General features: G+C 47.5%; 1 protein-coding gene across 6 annotated transcripts in view; it reads left to right on the top strand.

Annotated features, from left to right (window-relative positions):
- The window catches only part of KIF9 (kinesin family member 9), a 42,459-nt gene that overhangs the window by 19,801 nt on the left and 9,369 nt on the right, over positions 1-13,289 (top strand). For 5 of the 6 annotated variants that reach the window (XM_074946459.1, XM_074946456.1, XM_074946454.1 and 2 more), the window contains 4 exons: positions 732-862; positions 3,057-3,254; positions 5,146-5,354; positions 11,579-11,758. In XM_074946459.1, the coding sequence (XP_074802560.1) occupies positions 732-862; positions 3,057-3,254; positions 5,146-5,354; positions 11,579-11,758 (718 nt within the window). The remainder of the gene's footprint in view (positions 1-731; positions 863-3,056; positions 3,255-5,145; positions 5,355-11,578; positions 11,759-13,289) is intronic. The other variant, XM_074946458.1, reaches the window with a different exon arrangement.

Below are 13,289 nucleotides of genomic sequence, written 5' to 3'. Positions count from 1 at the left end.
ATAATTATCTACCTTGCAGAGTTGTGGGGCTTAACTGTAGGCGCTTTGAAATCCTTGGAAGAAAGGCACAATAGAAATGCGAAGTATTATTATGACACAAAACTGCCCAATCTCCAGGCAGACCCCATTCCAGGCTTTAATTTAAAGCTGATTTGGAAAACAGAAATGAAATGTGAGTTAAGCAGATTTCTGTGCTGAATGGGCTATTTAGCCATGCTGTTGAGGCACTGACAGAAATCAGATTTTACATATGAAATCCTCTTGCAAACTCCTCCTTCGTTGAATGAAGATAACCCAGAGTGCGTCATTCTCTGATTTTATTAGTGAACCATGAGGACAGCAAGATTTCTGGTATTTGTGAGGTGTCAGAATGAAGCATTCTGGGATATCATCAAAGAAACAGAAAATACAATAGGATTTAATAAAGGCGTGGGGAAGAAATTTTAAACATTAGTTTAAACCTATTTCTGTGATGTAAATCCCTACTTCCTCCAAACCTAGTTAGTGGGAGCACTCAGCACATGAATCTGAAAATAATTCCAAGGGCTTTTTTGCTTCTCAATTCACCTTTAAGATAATTTTTTCCACCAAGGTGCCATGAGGTGAATCTGGATTTAGATTAAGGAATTGGACAGACTTACCCCTCTGAGCAAAGTATTTAGTTCTCACAAGCTGGACATCCGCAGGGCTAATACTTCTCTATTCACATCTTCAGCCCTCTCTGTTTTCAGGCAGGCCTGGTCGATGCAGAGGGTCATCTAGTGGGGGAAGTGGATGGACAGGGCTTTGGGATTGGAGTGGCTCCTTTATCCAAACACGGCGGGAAGAAAGTTAAAGCCAAGAAAGCCAAAGAGCAGCTTAGGTGAGTTGACATGTAAAACAGCTGTTCCCTCTCCTGTAATCAGGTGTCTTTCTCCACTCATGAAAATCTTCCCTATGGCAGTGAATAACCAAGGATTTATGGGCTGCTTTACACCCACAGGGGTAAGTAGCTACCCAAGGGAGAAGGCTGTGGAGAAACAGCCCCAATAGTCCTCATGATATTCTGTGTTTGTTTCAGTGAGGAGGTCCCGGCCTACCAGGATTGGTGTTGATACATGGTTGGGGCTTGGTCACAAAGACGATGGGCGGCGGGTGAAGCTTCCCCTTGGGGAGGCTAGCCTCTGCCCCACCTCTTCTGGCCAAGGCACGTCCCTGCTCGTTGCTCTCAGCCCCCCCCCCCCCCCCCACACACACACAATGGCCCTGGCTGGGGTGGGCGCGGAGAGGGCTGAGAGCTCGGCCCTGGCTGGGGTCAAGCTCTCAGCCTCAGCCCCTGGCCAAAGCTCCAAGCCTGGAGCCTCTCCCCCATTCCGCTCCTTCTGCCCACAGCCCCACCATAGCCCCACCCCATTCCACCCCTTCCCCCATGGCCCTGCCCCCATTCCGCCCCCACTCTGCCTCTTCCCCCCCAGGCCCTGCCTCCATTCGCTCCTTCCCCTTCCTGCTGCTGCCCGAAGACTGGAAAAGCTCTGTGCCCCTGCCAAGGCCCCAAGGCCAAAACAGGAAGTGAGAGCTCCTCCAGCTCCTCCTCCTGTGGCTATAGCTAGGGTGACCAGATAAAAAGTGTGAAAAATCAGGACAGGGGGTGGGGAGTAATAGGGACCTACATAAGAAAAAGCCCTGAATATCGGGACTGTCCCTATAAAATCGGGACATCTGGTCACCCTAGCTGTAGCAGGGGGAGATTTTTCTGGGGGTCTCAAATCCACTACTGCCCCACTGGTGGCAGGAGATTTGGGGAGGCTTAGCCTCCCCCAGCCTCCATTACACATTGCCCATGAGAGACCAGACCTGCCCCTCAGAATGTGTCTTTGCACAGTCAGCGTCAGACTCAATCCATTTGGTTTTGTGGAAGTCTGGTCTGGGCAGGATTTACTGCAAATGACTACTCATGTTTATTACGGGTAGCACCTAAGGATAAACCAGGAATGGGTCCCCATTGTGCTAGGTGCTGTACAGACACAGAATAGTAGATAGTCCCTCCCATGAAGAGTTTACAACCTAACTAGACCAGGCAGGAACAGGATGGGGAAGGGGTAGAACACACCAGCAGAGTGACCAATGTAATGGCAGCAAATGGCATGATTTTGTTGTTGGGTGGGTATAGTTAGAAGGGGATCAGCAAAATGGGAAGGGAAGGGGGGTGAGAGGGACAGGGTAGGGGAGGAGAGGGTAAGAGGAGCAGATGTGGAGTGAAGCTGAGCTAAAGAGACTAGCAGGAGGGTTGGAGCAAACAGCCCATCAGCACAGGGCAGAGAAAGTCCAGAGGCCCCTGTTCTAGCTGCTTCTGCTCCTGCTGGTGGCAGTCTCTGGCTGGTTTCTCCTTGCAGTTATTCCCCAAGACCGCATGGGGGAAGGAGGCCCCACCTCAGTCCTAGTACCCCTGAGTGGGGGGCATCTCCCCTGCACGGTTCTGGGTCCAGGAGGGGTGCTGGGGTGTGCTGACGTGGTTGATGCCCGAGTACTTCTCCACACTAACATGCAGCTTCCATTGTCACCTCTTTCATCTCACACGGGGTGTCCCTTGCTGAACAGACTCACGGAGGCCAGTTTAAGGAGACTCTCCACTCTTCTTCCTTAAACTGGACCGGGGGCTAAGCCAAGTCTTCTGGACTCTGCTGCTGGGCTCCATTGAGGGTGGATGGGGGTCCACTGTCTGCTGCTTGCTCCAAGCAGACACTTGTATATTCAGTCTCTTAATGTGCCCGAGCCAGGTCCGTGTAACCTGTGCATGCAAATGGACTTCTTGGGAACCTTCACAAGAAGCTGATCCTGTGTGTGCTGCTATTCCTACAGATTTTATATTCAGGGAGGTCCCTCTAGGTTGGCAAGTAAGGATCCATGACAATAGAGACAATGGCTTCTGCCCCATTGAAGTTGGCAGAACTTTCACTGTTAGCGTCAGAGGAGCAGGCTCAGACCTCCAGTTCTCGAATCCGAGCGGGTTTCTGCAGTGTAGATTTAGTATCGGTGTTTTGTCATATGCAGGAAATTAACCATCTCTTCCCTCTTAGCCCCACTATCAGGAAGGAAGGATTAGGAAGCCCTGTTTTGGGGAAAGATCTGGATTTTGTTTCCCCATCAAAGAGTCAGCTGGTAACTTCCGCAAGGGATTTGGATGTGAAGGAGGGACTAATACGGGAGCAGGATGCAGCTAGTATTGAAACACATCGCTCGGAGTCAGTGCCCAGGGAGGATTCCCACCGACCGAGGTAACCTTTCACCTTAATGAGGCACTTTCTATTTGCAGAGCTAAACAGGTGGGGTCATCAAGGTTGCAAAGCCGGACAAAGTGCCCACAGTTGCTGGGTCTGAGGAGGCTCGGTCTGTGATGGGGGCAGAGGGGACAGGGCCAAGGCTGAGGAAGTAATTTCTGTTTAGCAAACGGGACATGTAGTGTTAGCTATCCTCACTCCAGGGTATTTCGGCCTAGGTTTCCTGCTTTTATACCTTGCTGTTTGCAGTGGTACTGTAATGGGGCACCGTGCGCATACACGGGGAGTGCTCGTGTGTGCATTTCAGTGGAGTAATACATCAGTGTGGTTTGTCTCCTGATTTTGGATCTATTTGATTTGGCATTCCTGTCACTTGCCAACTGGGGATTGACACTGTATCCCCGCTCTGGGTCTAGCTCCGACTAGCTTCGAAGTGAGCTGATGGGTAAATTCTAGCCATTGCACCCGGCATCCACCCTGCTTCTGCTCTCTGCTGTCGAAAACACGTCCCTGCTGCCAGCAAAGGAAGCAGTCCCATTAGACATGTTTTCCAGTAAGCAGTAGCAGCCCTAAAATTTTGTTCTGAACTACTAAAATGTTACCATTGCTCAGTAACAGAGCTGGTGCTGCTTTGGGGCTTTACATTCGCAAACGCTTAACCCACATTAACTAATTAAGCCTCACATCCCCCTTGTGAGGTACGGATGTGTTATCACCATTCTCATGGTTGGGATATAAAGGCTTGACCAAGATCGGGCAGGATGCCATCTGACAGGCTTCTGTCTAGCTTTGTAGTCCCAATTTCTAAGGGATCAATACAGGGTAGGCTCCTTTAAGGTAAGAGATGAATGACTTGCCTGTGTCAGAAGACTTCTCTGAAGGTGAACCACTATTTCTATGGATTCACACTCCTCACCCCTCTTGTAGGTTCGCCCAAGGGCGTGGCTCCCTATGGGATACCCATGGAAGGTTAGCCCAAGGGGGCGTGGCTCCCTATGGGATACCCATGGAAGGTTAGCCCAAGGGGGCGTGGCTCCCTATGGGATACCCATGGAAGGTTAGCCCAAGGGCGCGTGGCTCCCTAGGGGATACCGTGGGAGGTTAGCCCAAGGGCGCGTGGCTCCCTAGGGGATATCCATGGAAGGTTAGCCCAAGGGTGTAGCTCCTAGGGGATACTGTGGGAGGTTAGCCCAAGGGCGTGGCTCCCTAGGGGATACCATGGGAGGTTAACCTAATATGTAGATCCATAGAAAATACCAGCACCCTCATAGATATTTGCTGACCTCTTTCTGGTTCTCCTCCCCTGGGTTCCCAGAGTGGCCTCAGAGGCAAGAAGACTCAGAAGTTTGGATCCATAAGATCCAACTTTCTGGGAAGATTCAACTGAGACAGCTGCTAGGGAACTTTGCTTCTGTGTAAGTAACTCTTCCTTCTTGGAGTGGTCGGGCTTGTCTACACTTAAGGGACTGCGCCTTTGCAGCTGCACCACTGCAGCGCTTCAGTGAAGACGCTCTGTGTGCCAATGGGAGGGCTTCTCCCGCCAGCCCAGGTACGCCACCTTCGACAGGAGAGGCCCTCCCACTGCCATAGCGCCGTCTCCACTGTGAGTTAGGTGCGTGTAACTGCGGCGCTCAGGGGGGCGGAAGAGTGTGTAGTCATACCAGCATGAATTGCTAGGATAGGCCAAGCCATCCAGGGAGAGAAGGAGGCAGGAAGGTTAGCACAGTGAGAGCGCTGTGATGTTGCAAGTGTCGATAGATTCTGAAAGAGCCCCATGAGATATAATTTGCAGACATTGATTATCAGTCCTCTCAGGTGCAATAAGTAAACCTGAAGCTGGAGCAACTGACCCTTCCTGTATTTTCTCCTTCTCTGAACCCTGGCGCAGTTCCCCTCCCTCTAAGCTGGTGGCATTTGAGGAGTTTAAAAACGAGCGAGGAAGTGAGATCAACCGGATCTTTAAGGAGAACAAAGCCATCCTCAGCGACAGGAAGAAGAAAGCAAGTGAGATCACCCACAGACTCAACCTAATAAAACAGGAGATGGACATCACCAAAGGGGCCCTTGGGGCTCAGAAGAAGGAGAGGGAGGAGCAGGGTAAGTGGCATATAGAATAGATCGGACAACACAGATCTGAGCAGGGAGAAGGGAGAGCTTGTTTCATTTCTCTGAGCTGTAACTGTTGGAACACATTACGTACAGTGCTGGGTTTGCAGTGGCGCCATGGAGCCGGGCCCATGCTCAGAAGGGGCCCCGACCTGCTCTGCTTGCTGGCTCCCCCCAGCCCACCATTTGCTCCTCTTGGCCTGTAGGGTTGTGCAGGTTGTGAGGGGGTATTGAGGGGGGGCCTCTGGCCATAGGGAGTCAGGGGGGTTGTTGCAGAGGTGCTGAATTTCTGATTTCCCCACAGGTGCTTGACCCCAAGGCCCTGCCACGCACCTCTTCCTGCCCCTGCTCCACCCCTGCCCCGCTTCTTCCTGCCCCATTCCGCACCCTCCCGCAGAGTGCCCCTGCTCCTTCCCCTCTCCCCCCAGCACCCCCTGCTCGCTGCTGAACAGCTGATCTGCGGTGGGCGGGCAGTGCTGGGGATGAGGGGGAGGAGCTGACTGCGGGGCTGCTGGTGGGTGCTGAGCACACACTGTTTTTTTTTTTTTTTCTGTGGGTGCTCCAGCCCCGGAGCACCCACAGAGTCAGCACCTATGGGGTGTTGGGCAGGGGGTCTGTGTGGCGTGGCATGGGCTCGCCCCCGAGGGGAAAGGGAATGCTGGCAGCACAGGTCTGGGCGGGCCACTGTGCGTCTGGCAACTTCCGGTTTGTAAACAGTGCCCTCGCACTGGGCTGGGCGGAGTGGGGCCACTCCTGCCATGCCATGCCCCATTGCCCCGGCTGGCCCCTCGCTCTGGGCACTGACCTCCCTGCACCATGCTCCATTGCCCCTATGGGGGCCCACAAATATGTTTGGCGCCAGGCCCACAAAATGTTAATCCAGCCCTGATTACATGACACCATTGCTGTGCCACAGGCTGGAGTGGCAGCCAAAGGGGCCTATGCTGCAGCTCTTCAACCTGGCCTTTGGTTCAGCAGCCAGTTCCACTGCCTTATTCGCTTGCCCTTCAACCACACGGAGCCCAGTCACTCAGGCTTTCTGCAGCTGAAGTGAGTTTCAGCCAGACTGAACACAAAGATATAGGGTCGAATTCTCCACACGGACTTCAGCGGAGTTATGCTGGCATAAAATTGGTGAAATGAAATGGAGAATTAGGCCAATGCACTGTAAAACCCATTAGATGCAGGGTTTCTCGTACCACGCTAGAGTAATGGTAACTTTGTTTCTGGGTAGACATCATTCTATTTGATTTGATGGGTCTGGATCAGTCCCTGACATATGAAACACCACTCTCCCCGTTTGCGTGAGAATGTCTCAAGCATAAAACGCTCTAAAACAAAAAAAAATGGAAAGAAGATTCTAAAAGGCACCAAATTCGAAGACGTGTCAATTCTTTCAGGCCCTGGTCCTGCAGCTTGTTGCTCGTACGTGTACTGCTACACCGGTATGCTGTCAGGCAGTTCATAGAGTCAGAGATTGTAAGTCCAGAAGGGACCACTCTGATCATCTAGTCTGACCTCCCAAATAACACAGGCCAGAGAACGTCCCCACAATAATTCCTAGAGCAGAGCTTTTAGAAAACCATCCAATTTTGATTTAAAAATTTTCAGTGATGGAGATCCACTACGACCATTGGTAAATTGTTCCAACAGTTAATTACTCTCATCATTAAAAATATACACTTTATTTTCAGTCTCAATTTGTCTAGCTTCAACTTCCAGCCGTTGGATCATTATACCTCTCTCTGCTAGATTGAAGAGCCCATTATTGAGTATTGTTTCCCATGTAGCTACTGACAGACTAATCAAGTCAGCCCTTAACCTTCTCTTTGTTGAGCTAACTAGATTGAACTCCTCGAGTCTATCACTATCAGGCATGTTTTCTAATCCTTTAATCATTCTCATGGCTCTTCTCTGAACCCCTCAAATTTATCAACATCCTTCTTGAATTGCGGGCACCAGAACTGGACACAGGATTCCACTAACAATCACACCAGTGTCAAATACAGAGGTAAAATAACCTCTCTGTTGCTACTTGAGATTCCCCTGTTTATGAATCCCAGGATCACATTAGCTCTTTTGGCCACAGAGTCACACTGGGAGCTCATGTTCAGCTGATTGTCCACCATGATCCTCAAAGCTTTTTCAGCATCACTGCTTCCCAGGGTAGGTCCCCCATTCCGTAAGACTGGCCTTCATTCTTGTTCTCAAATGTATCAGGGCCTCAGTGATTTAATACTGAAGCTGTGACTGCACTTCAGTGTCTCTTCTCTTATCCACAGCTTGTATATGCTTATGGCTCAGCGGGCTTTTTTCACTTTGATGCTTTTAGAACTGGCCAGGTAACACTCCAAACAAGAAAAGAGAAAAAGCACCTTCAGTTATATAGATAAGATATGGAACAAACTAAGTCAACGCAACAACGTGCTTGAGATTTTATACTCATAACAGTCAGGACATTCAGTGCTGCAGCAAAATAGCAGAATTGAGTTAATGCCAGCCAAAGGGATCCAGGAGGATCAGAAGGGCTTTTTTAATTGTAAAGGAAGTGCCAAACAGAAAGCAGGCCCACTAATAAATGAACAGGGGAATCTTATTTACTGTGCACCACCTTCTAATAACCTCCCAGTGAATCACATCCTACTCCACATGTCATCTCATTGAGGTCACTGCGCTGAAGTCACACTTGTGGAGGGAGGTGCTGCTCAGTGCGAAAGTGAGTATCAGAACCTGCCCCGACACTAATTGGACTCTCCTGGTTTTCACCTCTGTACACACAGAGAGATTTTTGCCCAATCATTATGGCAACTTTTTTACCAGGAGCATCTTCATGTAGGGTCCAGTTCTGCAAAGTGCTGAGCTCTCTTGGCTAGCTAATGAGCAAACTCTGCCCCAGTTGAAGTCATAATGAAATGAGGGTGTTTAGCACCTCATAAGATTAGTCCCTTAGTTTGGTGACTTGGGTCTTTACTCCTGTATTTCATATCTACAAACTGGTTTATTCTGGAAGCTGGAAATCACTAAAGTAACATGATCAGAGGCAAACATTAGAGGCACAATTGCAAACTCTCCTGATGCGAAGGCAAGACAGGAAGAATAGTAAGAGGCCAATATGGCTCCATCAGGAACTCTTTAATGACCTGACAATCAAAAAGAAATCCCACAAAAACATGGACAAATTGGTAAAGAGGAGTAGAGAAGAATAGCACAAGCATGTAGGGAGAAAATCAGAAAGGCTAAGTTACAAATGAGTTACACCTAGCAAGGGACATAAAAGGAAATAAGAAGTTCTTTAAATACATTAGGAGGAAGAGAAAGATGAAGGAAAGTGTAGGTCCTCTACTTAGCAGGGAAGGAAAACTAATAACTGATGACATCAAGAAGCCAGAGGTGATTAATGTCTATTTTGCTTCTGTTTTTACTAAAAAGGTTAATGGGACCAGATACTCAACACAATATAAACAAGGGGGAAGGAACGCAAGCCAAAATAGGAAGAGAAAAGGTTAAAGAATATTGATACCAGTTAGGTGTGTTCAGGTCAGCAGGGCCTGATGAAATTCATCCTAGGGTTCATAAGGAACTAGCTGAAGCAGTCTCGGAACCGACAGTGATTATCTTTGGGAAACCATGGAGGACAGGCGTGGTCCCAGAGGACTGGAGAAGGGCAAACATAGTACAGTAAAAGCTGTGTTATCTGGCACTTTGTCAACCAGAAAGCTCTATTAACCAGCATTTCAGATATCTCCCAATACAAATTTTCAGTCTAGTAACTGGGATTAGTATACTGCCCAGGAGGTTGTGCAATTGCACATTCTGCACTCTACTTTTATGCAAAAGAGGCAGAAGACAAGCAAACAAGCTGATATCAAGGATTTACTCAAAAAAGCAGCTTCCAGGGTGTGTCATTGGGCTGAATCTGTAATGACCCTATCTCCTACACTTTCTACGTCTACAATAATTGAAGTTGATAATGATGACCCTGAGGCACTGCAAGATCCTGAAGTGACTTCTGAATAATCAAAGGAAGATTAAAGGATGTTCAGTATAGTTTTGGGGTTAAGCGTATTTTTAGTCATCTGGGTGTATGCCATGCGCTGCCCATAGTGATATGTAATATCATAAAATAACCTCCTGTATAGAAAACTTAACCTGTGTACACCTAAGTGCTTCAAGAAACCAACCACTCTGCAGGGCAGTACTACTACTGGATTGGTGAGTACCTGTAAACTATTTTATACTTCATTCATTTTATTGTATTCTAATTCTTTGAAAATTGGTTCCATTGGTAAATATAACTCTTAACCAACCAGAATTTTTGATTAACCGGCACCCCCCATTCTCCCAACATGACGGATAACAAAGCTTTTACTGTATCTATCTTTAAAAGGGGGAACAAAGAGCACCCGACAATTATGGACCATTTAGCTTAACTTTGATACCTGGAAAGATACTGGAATAAATTATTAAACAATCAGTTTGTAAGTACCTAGAGGATGATAGAGTTATAAGGAACAGCCAGCATGGATTTGTCAAGAACAAATCATGCCAAGCCAACCTAATTTCCTTCTTTGACAGGGTTACTGGCCTAGTGGCTGGAGGGAAAGCAGTAGACATGGTGTGTATTTTGATTTGAGTGAGGCTTTTGACACAGTCCCACATGACATTCTCAAAAGCAAATGAGGGAAATGTGGTCTAGATGAAATTACTAAAAGATGGGTGCACAACTGGTTGAAAGACTGTATTAAAGAGTAATTATCAATGGTTTGCTGTCAAACTGGGAGAGCATATCTAGTGGGGTTCCGCAGTGGTCAGTCCTGGGTCTGGTACTATTCAATATTTTCATTAATGACTTGGATAATGGAGTGGAGAATATCTTATAAAATTTGCTGATGACACTAAGCTGGGAGGGGTTGCAAGCCCTTTGGAAGAAGGATTTGAATTCAAAACAGCCTTGACAAATCAGAGAATTAATCTGAAATCAACAAGATGAAATTCAGTAAAGATAATTGCAAAGTATTACACTTAGGAAGGAAAAATCAAATGGGCAATGAAAATGGGGAATAACTGGTTAGGCAGTAATACTGCAGAAAAGGATCTGGGGGTTATAGTGGATCACAAATTGAATATGAGTCAACAATGTGATGCAGTTGTGAAAAAGGCTAATATTATTCTGGGGTGTATTAACAGGAGTGTCGTATGTAAGACGCAGGAGGTAATTGTCCTGCTCTACTCAGCACTGGTGAGGCCTCAGCTGGAGAACTGTGTCCAGTTGTGAGTGCACACTTTAGGAAAGATGTGGACAAATTGGAAAGAATCCATAGGAGAGCAACAAAAATGATAAAAGGTTTAAAAAAATAAAGCTTGTGAGGAAAGGTTAAAAATAACTGGGCATGTTTAGTTTGAGGGGGGACCTGATAACACTCTTCAAATATGTGATGGGCTGTTCTAAAGAGGGTGGGGATCAGTTTTGTTCTCCATGGCCATTGAAAGTAGGACAAGAAGCAATGGGTTTAATCTGCAGCAAGGGAGATTTAGGTTAGATATTAGGAAAATTTTTCTAACTATAAAGACAGTTAAATTCTGGAACAGGCTTCCAAGGGAGGTTATGGAATCCCCATCATTGGTAGTTTTTAAGAACTGGTTGAACAAATGCCTGTCATGGATGGTCTAGATTTATTTGGTTGTGCCTCAGCTCAGGGGACTGGACTTGATGACCTCTCGAGGTCCCTTCCAGCCCAACATTTCTCGGATTCTATGGAACTATGAGCAAGGGGAGAGGTTTTTAATGTGGGAGGTAGCTGGATGCTAATGGTCTCTGGGGGGTGACCAGTTTATCTTCAATGTCTTGCCTTAACATGCCAGTCCTGCTCTCAGTGACATCAGTGAGAGTTTTGCAATAGGAACAATGTATGCAAGCCCTAAGTGATACCTTCACACAGTCTGTCTTGCAAGAGTTAGCAGGGCAACCCAATCGGCCCACTCTTAGTCATGTACCTCTTGGATTAGGGAGGTATCATAGAAGATTAGGGTTGGAAGAGGAACTGAGATCTCCGCTAGTTCAGGAGTTCAGTAACCACTCCATCCCCATGCCACAGGGGGTAGAACAGTGTATCTAAAGAAATGTCAGCTGTGTGGTCAACCTCCATGTATGATCCCTGTTCTTTGGCACTCTCCTTCCACTCATGAGAACCTGTCACATCCTTCTCACCCTGCAGGGGAGTATGTGAATGAGGAAGGACAGATCATAATTGATGAGGAGGAATTTTTACTGGTCATGAAACTTAAGGATCTGAAGAAACAGTACAGGTCTGATTTCGATGAACTGCGGGACCTGAAAGCAGAAGTCCAGTACTGTAAGCATCTGGTGGATCAGTGCCGCAACAGACTAATCTCAGGTACTCATGTTGCTGGCCAGAGGTTTGGAAATGGCATGCACTTTCGCTGGTGAATTCGACAGCACTCAGATCTCTAAGCCCTGCATTGTGCTCACAGAACAGATGGGCATATATTTAAATGACATCATTTGCCCCTGCAAAATTGGAAGCCTCTAAAATTCAGGGACCCTTGAGTCCCAGTGACCCTGTAATGTGGTTTTGTTAATCACCATTGCAGCTCATATTTTATATATGTTACTCAATTTCTAATGAGACACTTAGCTCCTACAGATTCTGTTCCTCCCATGTTAACACAGTTGCTTCTGGATCAGATGCCGAGATGCAACTAGTAAGCATTGAATTCAGTGAGGCCAGGATTTCACCCATCGTTTTGTTTGACACAGAGACTTATGGTGCAAGCACAGCACTGGGCCAAGGCTGAACCAGGTGCTGCAATTTTTGCACCATTCCGAAGCCCGTAAGAGTTCAGTGTGCCTCAAGTCCCAGTGTTGCAGGATGTGGCATGGTGTCTGGGGGCATTGGTCCATACATTTTGACATGCACCTCCTCACTGGTACCCTCCTCACTCGGATGACACTTGTTTCTGGTATGAGTTAACTCGGACATATATGCAGCACCCCATCTGAGGCACCCAGTTTGGGCCTGGGTCTATGCTTGGGGCCTGGATTTGACCAGTATGTTTGATGACATTAGATGTATCAAAGTGCTCAGCATTTGGAAACTGTGCAATGCTCTGTTTTCTACAAACATGCCGGGGCACAAGCTTGCATCTCTCAGGAGCAGCCCACACTGAAACAACTGCCTTGTGTTATTCAGGTAAGTACACATAGGGCCAATTCCTAACCACGCGGAAGGTTTAGCCATTGGCTTAAGTGGGATCAGGATTTGGCCCATATTTGGAGCTGCCGATGTCTATGTTAATTTGAATGTGCAAACAACGGTGTGACCGTTCGTATGAACGCACTTGGTGTTTTCACGGAATGCGGAGGTGACTCGTTCGGACCAGGGTATAAAGTCAGTGGTATAGTCATGTCAGTAGTGCCTAGGAAAAGCAGGGCTCTGGTCTGGCTTTCTTCATTCTTCCATACTTTCCAGGACACAAAACAAACGCAGGACATTCCTGGGGGTTACTGTGCTTCTCAGGGCTTAATTCCCTCAGATTAGGCCCTGAGGCAGAGCATGCCAGAGGAATGAGGCTTTAGAGACGTGTGCCTGGGAAATGCATATTATTAGAAATAAGAACAAGTTCCAGCCGTGCTGCTCTGCCTCTTGTGCATTCTCAGTTGGGGATTATGGGATTATGGGATGGCAAGGCGCTATGATGCTCATTTAGCACTGGAGGCGAAGTCCGACCAAAAATGTGCTGACTGCTTAAAATTGCTTCTTCCAAATTTCCAAATGTCAGATTGAAAACTGTTCTCTTCTCTAGCACTGTGTAGGAAGAGCGACCTCTAGAGGCCACTCAGATAGTTCTAATCTCCACGTTCCCTATAGCTGTCACAGGGGGCAGAGACTGTGCCTGCTTCCCATT

This window comes from Natator depressus, chromosome 2, assembly GCF_965152275.1.
Source record: "Natator depressus isolate rNatDep1 chromosome 2, rNatDep2.hap1, whole genome shotgun sequence".
NCBI classification, from domain to species: domain Eukaryota; kingdom Metazoa; phylum Chordata; order Testudines; family Cheloniidae; genus Natator; species Natator depressus.
This window is presented reverse-complemented; position numbering and strand designations above follow the sequence as displayed.